General features: G+C 37.5%; 1 protein-coding gene across 1 annotated transcript in view; it reads left to right on the top strand.

Moving 5' to 3' along the window:
- The window catches only part of DHX9 (DExH-box helicase 9), a 52,925-nt gene extending 39,485 nt beyond the window's left edge, over positions 1–13,440 (top strand). The window contains 10 exon segments of the mRNA XM_004469109.5: positions 822–974; positions 2,738–2,898; positions 4,112–4,223; positions 4,745–4,906; positions 5,018–5,145; positions 7,133–7,362; positions 7,523–7,638; positions 8,964–9,164; positions 12,847–13,153; positions 13,155–13,440. Of these exon segments, the coding sequence (XP_004469166.2) occupies positions 822–974; positions 2,738–2,898; positions 4,112–4,223; positions 4,745–4,906; positions 5,018–5,145; positions 7,133–7,362; positions 7,523–7,638; positions 8,964–9,164; positions 12,847–13,153; positions 13,155–13,223 (1,639 nt within the window). The 3' untranslated portion in view covers positions 13,224–13,440.
- The last annotated feature ends 284 nt before the right edge of the window (positions 13,441–13,724 follow it).

A 13,724-nucleotide genomic window follows, 5' to 3' on the forward strand; every position in this document is an offset into this window, starting at 1 on the left:
GTTTGATGTATAAAGATGTCCTACTTGCAGGACACTCATTTTAGAATTAGAGGATTTCATTTTTGGTCTGAGGCAAACATGAGAATACACAGGGAGGCATGTATATGGTAATTGATACACAGGCTACAACAGACTCAAAACTTGGTTATATCTGGCCAGCTTGTGTTCTATGCCTTACCTACCTAATAGGTTAACCTATCCTTCAATTGAGAAAGATCTGCCAAGCCTACTTTAGGGAGCGGTGAATAGCATTCAGCTCTTTTGTGGCAATCCCTGTCTGTTAGCAGTGGCTGTCTGTAACACTGATGGATTCTGAGGTTGCTTAAGGGCTTGAAAGGGCCATGCAGGCCTCACTTGGTGAGGTATGGCATCAGATATGCTACATAATAAGTTTTAGCACATAACCTTTAGATCATAGCCAAAAAGTTACATTAAATTTTGGAATAGAGATGGCTTGAAAAATTACCCACTATTTACATGTATATACCAGATCCTGTTTTTTAATGCTTCGCATCACTTAATGTTTATATAACTCTAGGAGGTAAATAGTAATAATCTAATTTTCAGATAAGGAAAATGAGATACTGAGAGGTTATATAAATTGTCGAAGGTCATCCAGGTGATAAGGGGCACATGTATGTTGTATTGCCTTTTAGTAGGTTAACTGCTAGGAGAGTGAGGTTAAAATTGTTGGTTTTTGTGCCATCCACACACAGGCACCACTAGTAGGCTATCAGGAAAATATCCACCACTTAGTGAAAATATAATAGATGTTCTTGGTAATACATGATTCCTAGAATTAATCACTCTTTCCTATTTAGGCAGAAAGTGAAGCTGTTTACTGCTCATAACAATATGACCAACTATGCTACAGTATGGGCATCCAAAACAAACCTTGAACAGCGGAAAGGGCGAGCTGGCCGAGTACGGCCTGGTTTCTGCTTTCACCTCTGTAGCCGAGCTCGTTTTGAGAGGTAAGACCAATTTTTGAATAAATTTTCTTTTTTAACCCCTTTACACAATCTAGGTCCTTCTCTTCTCTGCCATGAACTTAAGACATAAATGCATCCAGTTAAGTATATGGGAGGAAGCTTCACTTAGATAGCAAGATGGTGATAAGAATAGAAAGAAGAATAATCAGAAATTGCCAGTTGTGGCATACTTGATAACTGATTTACTCTTTACTGCTAACCTTTTAAAAAGAGACTACATAGACATTTTGGCTGCACAGAGCTTTTATCACTCTGGGATTGCTGATATTTATGAAGTAGTTAATTTTCTGAAAAACCTAGATTAAAATATGATACCTCTAGTAAAAAATTTTTTCTTCAGTGTTAGCACATTATCTGCCTCATTTGATTCTCATCACATCTCAGGGTAGTAAAGAACTAATACTTAGGTAGTTTAGCTAACTTAACAAAGACTGTACCAGAGCCAGAACTAAAATCAAAGTGTCTTAATTCCTTGTCCATTTCCATTTATACTATAAGGCCTTTGGGGGAATATTTGTGAATGAAACCTATTAGTTAAAGTGTTTAGTTGGATGTTTCTGGAGATCCTTGTCATTGTCTGGAGATACATTGTCTCTAACTGGTGGTGATAAAGATTGAGTTAGAATGTGTGTGTTTATAACAAATATTGTGGGACTAACTATTTTAGGTGACCAGACATACATAATATGCTGGGGGTGGGAAAGTTAAAGAAACTTCCTTTTTTTTAGAAACTTTTATTTGCTTTTATGTTGATACCATATGTCTCCCTAGCAGTTTTAAGTATAGGTTCATTTTGAGGATCAGAAGTGTAACTCAGGTGACTGCCATGTAAAGCATCTTCTTTGGAAGATAACATAGTTCTTTTTATTATACTGTAACATCTACCTACTTAATAGTAGTGGCATAAAGAAACTTTTAATTAGCGAGCTTTTTTCATTCTCTGTAGGATGGAAAACAGATAGATATGCAACATACGTTTATGTAAACCTGAGTTAGGCTGATCTAAGACCTGCCAGCAGGGTTGGAATCATCTCTAAATGGTTCCCATGAATCTTCACCATGAAGTTTATAAGGAATAAGCCTGAATTAGAAATGTAAAGAACTGTATCTTAATACTATTTGTGCTTAATGCATTGTATAATCCTCAACATTTATACTCTAGGCCTCAGTTTCCCCATTCTATAAAATGAGATTGTTACTTAACCTCTCTGTGTCTGTTTCTATACTTGTAAAAGGAAGATAGTGATATTTAATCCATAGAGTTACTATGAAAGTTAAATATTATAAAATATTAATACTTAGAATGGTGTTTGGCATAGGGTGAGCTCTCAGTAAGTTTTAGCAGTTAACATTGTGTGTGGATATTACTTTATAATAAAATTCTGTGTTACATTTTAAAAGGTTAGATCTCTATGAGCCTTTCTATTGCACAAGATTATATGGACCAGAAAAGGGGTTGGGAAGATGTTTACATTAGCTCTTACCTTCTCAAAAATTCTTGCTAGCATTTTTAACCTTCACTTGTCAACAGACGAGAAGCCATGGGTAGAGGTAATAACATTAGGGGTTTTGGATAATTTTTTCATCCGCCTTCACTCCTCAACTGGAAATAGCATCAAGCTATAAAAGTAATGTCAGGAGCTACTAATCAGGCAGCTAAGAGTGTGTGCTTTATCAAGAAAGAGTGTTAAACTAATAACTGTAGGAGAGAAGAGGATGGATATTTTATATTTGTTTCCTCTTAGACTTGAAACCCACATGACCCCTGAGATGTTCCGAACACCACTGCATGAAATTGCCTTGAGCATAAAACTTCTGCGTCTGGGAGGAATTGGTCAGTTCCTGGCCAAGGCAATTGAACCTCCACCTTTGGATGCTGTAATTGAAGCAGAGCACACTCTCAGAGGTACAAATACCAACATACTTAACACACATGCTAATTATACCATCTGTCTTATCCTGGCAGATAACACTTAACCAAATGAATCAGGAAGGTATAGTCAACAGGGCTTTGATAATGAGGCTTTCAGTATTGACTTATTATGTAATTAGTTTGGTCAGTATATATGAGAGAAGGGTTTAATGTCTTATTTTGGAAAAAGTGGAGAAAAGGGCACAATATCCTCTCAACAAATACGCAAAGATCAAAAGTTGAATTATTCATAATACCCACATTTTTTATGTTAATCTCTTGAAACACCTTTTTATGTTTTCTTATCAACCTTATTATAGAAGCCATGTAGCATAGTGGAAAAATTAAGGACACTGGAGCAAATTAATCTGAATTTGAATTTTTAATCTAACACTTGCCTACTATGTGAACTTTTGGCTTTTCTTCAAGTTTCTTTTCTTTCTAAAAGGTGTCAGAAGATGCTTATATGGCATGTCTGTACTTAGGCTGCTGTTATAATTACTGCTGGATTTATAGACTTCTCATGGACTGTATTTTGCTTTATAAATCTACAAAGTCTGGTTTTATCTAGAGCCTTCTTTATACAGGGACTCCAGTGTTTAATTTGGTTTCTTTTTTTTTTTTTTTAAGATTTTTTTTTCTCTCTCCCCTTCCCCCCCCACCCCAGTTGTCTGTTCTCTTGTGTTGATGCTGTGTGTTCTTCTGTGTCCACTTCTATTCTCTTCAGTAACACTGGGAATCTGTGTCTCTTTTTGTTGCGTAATCTTGCTACATCAGCTCTCTGTGTGTGCGGCGCCACTCCTGGCAAAGCTGAACTTTCTTTCGCGCGGGGCGGCTCTCCTTACAGGGCACACTCCTTGCACATGGGGCTCCCCTACGCAAGGGACACTCCTGCGTGGCAGGGCACTCCTTGCGCATAGGCCAGCTCCACACGGGTCAAGGAGGCCCTGGGTTTGAACCATGGACCTCCCATGTGGTAGGTGGACGCTCTATCTGTTGAGCCAAGTCTGCTTCCCTAGTTTGGTTTTGTTCTTTTTTGAAGTTCAAAGAACCATTAGCTATGTGTATGATGCTGGCAGTTGGCTTGACAGATGATGAAATCTTTAGTGCACTATCCTGACCTTAAGCTACAAAGAAATATTTCACCTCTGCCTAGGTTACATGTGTATTTAACTGTTTCTGCTCATAAAAAAATATTTCCCCACAGAGCTGGATGCATTAGATACCAACGATGAGTTGACTCCTCTGGGGCGAATCCTGGCTAAACTCCCTATTGAGCCTCGTCTTGGCAAAATGATGATAATGGGGTGTATTTTCTAGTAAGTGCTTTGTTTTATTGCGGATAATTAAATGAAAGAAAAATTTCAGAATCTTACTCCCTATGCAAAAAAGAATAGGCTTAGAAGAAAAAACAATGTTTTATGTAGAGAGAAGTGGCGCATCTAGATACTGAGAGGAAAACCTCAAAATGAGAATAATGAGTAAATCCAATAATCCTGATTACTCTGGAAAAGCACTGGTTTCTCAAAAGAGAGATGGATTTCATTCCAGGACGTTAATTTAGTTGTCCCATGAAAGAGAATAGCATTATCAGAAAGTCTTGAAGATTTAAAAGATTTGGTAAAATGAAAAAGAGACTGTGGTCATAGCAAGCCATTAATAGCAAAGCTCATTTTTTAAAGCCTTCTGTGGAGGGCAGCTGTAGAGATACGCCAGTTTCAGTGCTAATAAAAGCAGTATCATAGCCAATAAAGACTCCTGCCCACCTTGTCAGTACTGTCCTACCTTCTGGCAACAGGCTGAAGATCTAGTCTAATATTACTGTCTGTGTATGTTCCAGTGTGGGAGATGCTGTCTGTACCATCTCTGCTGCCACCTGCTTTCCAGAACCTTTTATCAGTGAAGGAAAGAGGCTTGGTTATATTCACCGAAATTTTGCTGGAAACAGATTTTCTGATCATGTGGCCCTTTTATCAGTATTCCAAGCTTGGGATGATGCTAGGTATGGACTTCAAAGTTATTGTAAGGTTTGGGTGGACTGTCTCTAGTTTTTTAATCTCTTTCTGGTTCTTTCTTCTTTGAGGAATGACTCCTCATATCTGTTTTACTTTAGAATGGGTGGGGAAGAAGCAGAGATACGTTTTTGTGAGCACAAAAGGCTCAACATGGCAACACTAAGAATGACTTGGGAAGCCAAAGTACAGCTCAAAGAAATTCTGATCAATTCTGGGTTTCCAGAAGGTAAGACTCTTCACATTCTTAAGATGTATCTAAAGTGCCATTTATATAGTATATGCACATTGACAGGAACAGTATTATCTTTTAGCTTCAGACTTGAGAGAGTGTGTTTTCTCTCTGTTCCCAGCTTGGTTATTTGAACTAGTATGAGATGAGTTTTTCATGTTCTGTCTTTTTAAAAAGGAGAAAAAGCACAGATGATAATAGCTGCTTTAAGAATTGCATCGCTTTGATTAAAAGAAGTTATTTTTTTATTTCCTTTTATCATGAACATTGTTCTAACTTTCATAATCTTTAGAACAAGCAGTTTGAGTAACCTCCAGTAGTGGTTTGAGAAGTGATTCATCGGTCTGCCCATGTGTTTATTTTTATCCTTGAAGTAAATTCCACCAAATTAAATTTTAAATGACGTATTTTAAGCTTTTAATACAGAATACTTTATGATATGTGGTACAGAAACAATGACCCAATTCTTCATTTCTTGATATAAAGTTGAGATGTAGAACTCACCTCCAATTAGGTTATGAGACAGAATTATTTCCTAAAGTATTGAAAACTAGAATGTATAACCAGAAACAGCTAATTTAGTTGAGGGACAAAAGGTTGTTGGGTGGGAAGCAGACATGGCTCAACTGATAGAGCGTCTGTCTACCATATAGAGGGTCCAGGGTTCAATCCCCAGGGCCTCCTGACCTGTGTGGTAAGCTGGCCCACACGCAGTGCTGCTCCGCGCAAGGAGTGCCCTGCCACGCAGGGGCACCCCACCTAGGAGTGCCCCTATGTGCAAGGTGTGCACCCTGCAAGGAGAGCCGCCCTGTGTGAAGAAAGCGCAGCCCGCTCAGGAGAGGCGCCACATACAGCAAACTGAAGCAGCATGATGACGCAACAACAACAAAAAAGATGCACATTCCTAGTGCTGCCTGATAATGCAAGCAGACACAAAAGAACACACAGCGAATGGAGAGAGAGAGCAGGCGACGAGGGGGGACAGGGAGAGAAATAAAATAAATCTTTAAAAAAAAAAAAAAAAGGTGGTTGGGCATGTTGATGATTTTTTTTTTTTCAGTTAAGCCAGTAACTTATTCAGATAGGGAGGGAAGAGAAATGGGAGAAAATAGCAGATCATGGGTCCCAGGTAGAGAGGAAGGGGCTGAAGAGTGATAAAGAGGGCCGATTTACAAACTACAGTTCCCCAGTATAGGTTATGAATTCCCAGGTTTATTTGCGTATTGATCCGACGGGTGGGAGGGTGAAGAAGACCAGAATAGAGTGCAAACAAGCACAGAGACAGATGATGGTAAATTTTTAAGGATATGCTCTAAATTAACTAAACAAAGTGGTTCCCTTCTAAACATTTCTTGTAAACTGACCGAAATTTAGCTTTTGTGTATCTTCAAAACAGTCCTGGGATATGGATATTATACTCCAATTTGTAGATCAGGAACCTGACATAGAAGATTAAATCATTTGTCCAAATTTATTTAAGATGCCATAAGAGTAGAACTCAGGTTTGTCTAGGAAAATATATATCCATGCCATTAGCATATCATTGTCTTGCTTTCCACCAAATGATACTGTACTCTTAAAGTATAAGCTGGATGAAAACACCAGCCTTCATTCCAATGGCTGTCCCCTTGGATTGTCATTCCATCTTCTTTAGAAGTAACAACTATTTAAGAATACCCTAAAGGAATATTTTGACTGTGGTCCTGTTGATCTAGCTCTTAATATCAGAATAGATGATTAACTGGGAAGGGTTTTTAAAAGTAATCACCCCAAACTTATGTTGTAGTTGAGTCTATAAAAGTACTTATTGTGGAGACTGAGCAAATTTTGTACTTGAACCTATCTGGGTGCAGGGGAGCTGAGAAGAGTAAGTTTTATAGGCAGGTTATTTGAAAAAGGTGAGACAGGAGTCAATGCTAATAGTTTGGATATGATGTGATGTTTAGCCAGTTATCTGATCTTTTAACTCCATTCCTCTTAACAGACTGTTTGTTGACACAAGTGTTTAATAACACGGGACCAGATAATAATTTGGATGTTGTTATCTCTCTCCTGGCCTTTGGTGTGTACCCCAATGTATGCTATCATAAGGAAAAGCGAAAAATTCTCACCACTGAAGGGCGTAATGCACTTATCCACAAGTCGTCTGTTAATTGTCCCTTTAGTAGCCAGGACATGAAGTACCCATCTCCCTTCTTTGTATTTGGTGAAAAGGTAAGAGGATTCATTTAGAAAAGTTTACACTGAAAATTCAAATTGTCTTATTAGTCAAGTGGGAACATGAGTTTTAGTTTTCAAGCATATTTTGTCATTATTTGGCACTAATTGGCATTTAGAATGTCAACTGTTTCCTCTAAACTTTCTCCATCTGCAGATTCGAACTCGAGCCATCTCTGCTAAAGGCATGACCTTAGTGACCCCCCTACAGTTGCTTCTCTTTGCCTCCAAGAAAGTCCAATCTGATGGACAGATTGTGCTTGTTGATGACTGGTATGTAGATGTCTGGTATGGATTTTCAAATGTGAACTACAAACTGACCTCATCTTAAAATTGAGATGTGGTAATGATAGTTAACAGTGATATTACAGTATTTTGCAGTAATGCCAAGAAGATTTTTTTTTTCAATACTAAGGAACAACAGTAAGGAGTATGGATTTTCTCTTTTGGAGTAATGAAAATGTTCTCAAATTGAGGTGATGACAGCACAACTCTGTGCTGAAAATGAAAGCCAAAATGTACAATTGGGGTGTATTGTCCTAAGCAAAGGACTGTGTAATATGGGGAATCCTATGGTGAATGATGGACTGTATTTAACAGGACACATATGAGAATGTTTTCTCCTGGATAATAACAAATATGTAATACTAATAAAGGGTGCTAATAATTGGGGGGGAATAACACCAAATGTATATAATAAGATATGGGCTATAGTTAATAATATTTTGATGATGTTCTTTCGTAGTTTGTAACAAGTGTTTCACAACAATGCATGGTGTGGTGGTGATAAGATATATGGGAGCCTATATGATGATATGCATGTTTGTTTTGTAAATTCATAGATTTTATTATACATTTATTGTTTATATTCCTGTATGAATGATATACTTGAGTAATTTTTTTAAATTGAGATTTGATGGAATACAGCTGCTAATTCAGTTAGCAATTTACTAAACAAACATGGCAAAATTTGCTGAACCAAGCAACATTACCTTTTCTTAGAGAGTTGCAAGTTATGGCAGTATGGTTTATTGTAAACTCAGTCCTTAAATTGACTATACCAGTAGAGGCAAATGCCTTAGGAATTTGAACAACATCTCCCATCCTCAGCACTGCTGCTAAAGAAGTTAGAATCTGATTGGATTTGAGGTACTAGGCATGTACTCTGTTAGAGACTAGAGGTGTCAATGTAGTAAGCACTTGGCACAAACGGAATAGAGCTTAATGAACAGTGAGTAGGTAGGTACAACTATGTTCTTCAAAGCCCTGAAAACTCCCACATTCTGAGTCCCCTATTTTGTTTTTTTATTGGCGGTTGTTGACCTGTATTGCTAATAATATTGTGATTAGATAGCCTTAGTGTTTTAAAACTCCTCCTAAGAGCTAGAGCTAAAATTCAAGAGATTGATACAGATTATCATTACTTTTCTTGTGTATGTCTACATCTGGTTAAATCTGGGCTATTGCAGTAGTTTAAAGTACTGGTACTTGATCAGCAGTTAAATTTATTATATTACCATGTGTGAAATTGAGAGTTTATAGTTTTTTCTACATGAATCCCTCTCTTATTTTTCTATTTCTAACCCCCTTCATTTTAGGATCAGACTACTAATATCCCACGAAGCTGCTGCCTGCATCACTGCTCTCCGGGCAGCCATGGAGGCTCTGGTCGTTGAAGTAACCAAACAACCTGATATCATCAGCCAGCTGGACCCTGTAAATGAACGTATGCTAAACATGATCCGCCAGATCTCTAGGCCCTCAGCTGCAGGAATCAACCTTATGATTGGCAATGCACGGTGAGGACCACATTAACTTCTCTTTGAACTAAGCATAAAACAGGAATCTTATACAGGCCTAGAATTCCCAGTTGGTTGATAGGGACCTAGAAAGACTCTCAGTGTGGAATTTAGTTCTGATTAACACATTCAGAACAAAATAATTTTATTTCCTTTCGTCTCTATGTTAATAACCGGTTACCTTAGTATATATTAGAGATAGAAAGTGCACTTTATAAGTACACGTGGTCCAGAGTAAGTCACATGATTGGTAAGTGAAAGCCCACACAGTCCTCTTTCATTATATTGTTTTGCCATCTCTAAAGAATATTTAGAGATGTTGATGAGGGAATAAATTGCTTCTACCTCAATGAGAAACATCAATGTTTATCTTAGGGGAAGTAAAATAAAGAAAGAGAGGAAGTATGGATATTAGAAAGCATAAGAAGTGAAATTTCTCTTTTTGCTTGCTTACATTTTTTCCTGCTTTTGAACTTTCTTTTCCTTGCATCTTTTTGTTTGGAAATATTTGATACCTACAGAAGAGTGTCACAAGATTAGTTCTGTGAACAAGTATATAGTCTTAACTTACTCATAGACAGCAGCATTTTGTGACACTTGCTTTCATGTGTACGTATTTTACATGCCCCTACTTCTTTTGCTTAATCATTTGTGATTAAGTTACAGACATTATGACATCTTACATTGTTTCATGTGTCTTTTTAATAACAGCCGCAATACTGTGATCATACCCCCAAAATTTAAGAGCTACAATAATAATATGTAATATACCAAATGTATTTAAATTTTTCAAGTTCTCAAAAAATGTCCTTTATAGCTTTTCAAAAATTTCCCATCAAGGATCACTTGTTGCTTTTTGGTGGTAACCTGTTAGAATTTTGATATACGAGAACTACTATGTGCTTTATGGATTCTGATTTCTATAAGTGGATTAATTTTTTTTTTCTCTCCCCCCTCCCCCCTTTGTCTGCTCTCTGTGTCCATTCGCTGTGTGTTCTTCTGTGTCTGATTGCATTCTTGTCAGCGGCACTGGGAGTGTGTCAATCTCTTTTTGTTGCATCATCTTGCTGTGTCTGCTGTGTGTGTGGCATAACTCCTGGGCTGGCTGCACATTTTTCGTGCAGGGCAGCTCTCCTTACGGGATGCATTCCTTGCACGTGAACCTCCCCTACACGGGGGACACCCCTGTGAGGCATGGCACGCCTTGCATACATGAGCACTGTGCGTGGACCAGCTCACCACACAGGTCAGGAGGCCCGGGGTTTGAACCCTAGATCTCCCATGTGGTAGGCAGATGCTCTATTGGTTGAGCCAAATCTGCTTCCCGAATTAATTACTTTTGAAAATTTATTGAACCCATGGTATTTTGCATGTGCTAGGCACTGTACTAAGAACTTCTCAAATGTTGACTCATAATAATTTTTCTATCTGTGATGTAGGTAAATTATTTCCCCTTTAATATAAATGAGGGAGCTAGGTACATAGAAGTTAAGACATCTGCCTAGGGTCATACAACTAATGGTGGAGTTGGATTTAAACCCAGACAGTATAGTTCCTGAAACAGTGCTTTTATTTATTATATTATGCTGTGGTCCTCCAACTGATCAAATGTATAGAAGAATTATTGAAAAAGAATCTTCAGAAACAAAAAATAAATGTCATGAGGCAGATACAAATACAGTGCTTATTAGTGTTTAGGAGGGGTTTATTTTTTTATCCCCCGCCTTGCCACTTGCTTGCTGTCTGTTCTGTGTCCATTCACTGTGTGTTCTTCTGTGTCTGTCTGTCTGTCTCCCTTCATTGTGTCATCTTGCTGCACCTGCTGTCTGTGGGCGCAGGCTTTCAGCTCTCCGCGAGTGCAGGCCGTCAGCTCTAGGAGGGATTATTTTTGACAGGAGAGGTGGTGATCAAAGAGGCTGAACAGATAATCATCTGTTCAATGAAGAATAGTATTTATATATACAAAAAGGTGGTGTAGAGAAAGCCGTTAGGACAAAAGCTCAGAGACTGAAAAGGGATGAGATAAATATTTAGGTTGATAAATATGTAGGAAAGGATGTATGAAAATGATGGTGTCCTGAAGTACAATAGGGACAGTTGAAATGGGAGAAGTGAAAAGATTAAACAGGTTAACCATAGAGTCAGTGGGAATAGGTGATGGCTTACGGGGTAGTGGGAAGCAGTGCAATGAAGGAATGAAGATGGAGGTCACAGTCATATGTCTGATGAGTGGCTGCTGAGGTGGTAGTACTAATTTATAAGAAAAAGCTGCAATGCAAAGGAGGAATCAGCAGTTTGGGATATGTTGAATTGGAGTTGTTGCCAAGGCAGTATATATTTTAGAGTTAATGCAGGAAAATATTTGATAATAAATACCAAATAATTTATTGCCAGCTCCAGGAAACTCTTCCTAACATAGTTTTTAGTACTTGTTCTTCTAAAATACTATTATAAGAGACCTATCTCAAAGTTGTATGGACATGCTGCCAAAACTCAAGACCTTTGAGAATGAACTAGAAAGAACTTTAGAAAACATAGTTACAGTTGATGCCTCCTCCTTTATCTGTCTTGGAGTAGGAGATTTCATTTCCTTTTGTATTTGTGCCTTTGGCTTCATTCCCTTTTTTTTTTTTTTTAATAGAAAAGTTGGTTTGCAGAACAATTGTGTCTAAAATACAGGATTCCCATATACTACCCTATTATTGACACCTTGCATTGGTGTGGAACATTTGTTACAATTGATGAAAGCACACTTTTATAATTGAACTATTAACTGTAGTCCATGGTTTAACTTAGGGCTCACTGTTTGTGTAGTACATTTACATGGGTTGTTTTGTTTTATTCTGTTACCATATATTCAACCTAATGCTTCCCTTTTAACACTTTCAGATATATATATATATATTTATCAGTGCTGCTAAATACATTCACAAGGTTGCGCTATCATCACCACCATCCATTACCAAAACTTTTCCTTTGTCCCAAATAAAAACTATATATTTTAAGCCTGAATTTCCTATTCCCTATGCCCACACTATTCCCTGGTAACATATTCTAGATTCTGATTCGAGTTCGCTTATTCTAATTGTTTCGTATCATTGAGATCATACAATATTCTTTTATATCTAACTTCATTCAACGTGATGTCTTCAAGGTTCATCCATGTTGTCACCACATACAGAACTTCATTCCTTTTTCCACCTAAATGATATCCCATTGTATTATATGTATACACCACATTTTGTTTATCCATTCATTGGATGATGGACACTTGGGTTGACTCCATCTTTTGGCAGTTGTGAATAATGCTATGAATATTGGTGTGCATATACCTGTTTCAATCCCAGCTTTCAATTCTAATGGGTAAATATCTAGAAGTAGAGTTGTGGGTCAAATGGTAATTCTATACTTAACTTACTGAGGAACAGCCAACTGTCTTCCACGGCACCTGAACCAGTTTACATTCCCACCAACAATGAATGAATATTCTGTTGCTGTTTCTTCACATCCTCTCCAACACTTATAACTTTCCATTTTTTTAATAGAAGCCATTCTAGTTGGCTTGATTCCCTTTTTGCATTAAATTTCAAAATATGACTAAATGAGATTAAATATGACTAAATGAGTAGTTGAGAAGTATTAAATATGCTTTGTTAAAATGGTGGTTTTGTGCTTTTCCTAGATATGGAGATGGTCCCCGTCCTCCCAAGATGGCCCGATATGACAATGGAAGTGGATACAGAAGGGGAGGTTCTAATTATGGTGTTGGAGGCTATGGTACCGGAGGCTACAGTGGCAGTGGTTATGGTAGTGTTTCCACCTCCTATCGGGGAGGATACAGTGGAAGTGGTGGCAGAGGCTATAGAGGAGTTTCTCACAGTGGCTATAGAGGAAGCTCTAGAGGAGACTACAGAGGGTCTGGTGGAGGCTACAGAGGAACTGGGGCATTCCAGCGAGGAGGTGGAAGGGGGGGATATGGAAGTGGCTATTTTGGACAAGGAAGAGGAGGTAGTGGCTATTAAAGCTTGGTTATGTCAGTGCCTACTCATAGACAGTTAAAAAAAAAAAAATGCATGTTGTATTTCCCCAAAATATTAGTTTGCCTCCCTATTAGTAAACCTATTTTGCAGTTATTCTGTGTTTCATTGTAGTTTGACACCAAGCATAAAGGTAACATAAGTGATTTTGTTTATATTATGTAAAATATAATCTATTATCAAACTTCAACAGTTTGTATTTTTTCTTTAAGGAGTAAAGATTTGCCTTTTAAAATTAACTTGGTATTTTCTTGGCTTTAGTTTAATACAATAGAAAATAAAGTATTACACTGAATACTGGTTCTGTATTTGTTAGTCTTACACCTTGGAATACTTTTACAATGTCAATTACATCTATTTTAACATTAAAGGGGAATTTTGTGCTCTTTGAGTTCTAAAAGTTTACCATATATTATTTCTTGTAGTAGTTAGAATAGTCTTGAAATTGAATTATTCTTGGAGTAAATTATTGGCCATTGCACAATTCTCATAGATCTGTGTACCTGATTGAAACTATTTTGAC

The sequence above is a fragment of the Dasypus novemcinctus genome, chromosome 13 (assembly GCF_030445035.2).
Source record: "Dasypus novemcinctus isolate mDasNov1 chromosome 13, mDasNov1.1.hap2, whole genome shotgun sequence".
Classification (NCBI taxonomy): Eukaryota; Metazoa; Chordata; class Mammalia; order Cingulata; family Dasypodidae; genus Dasypus; species Dasypus novemcinctus.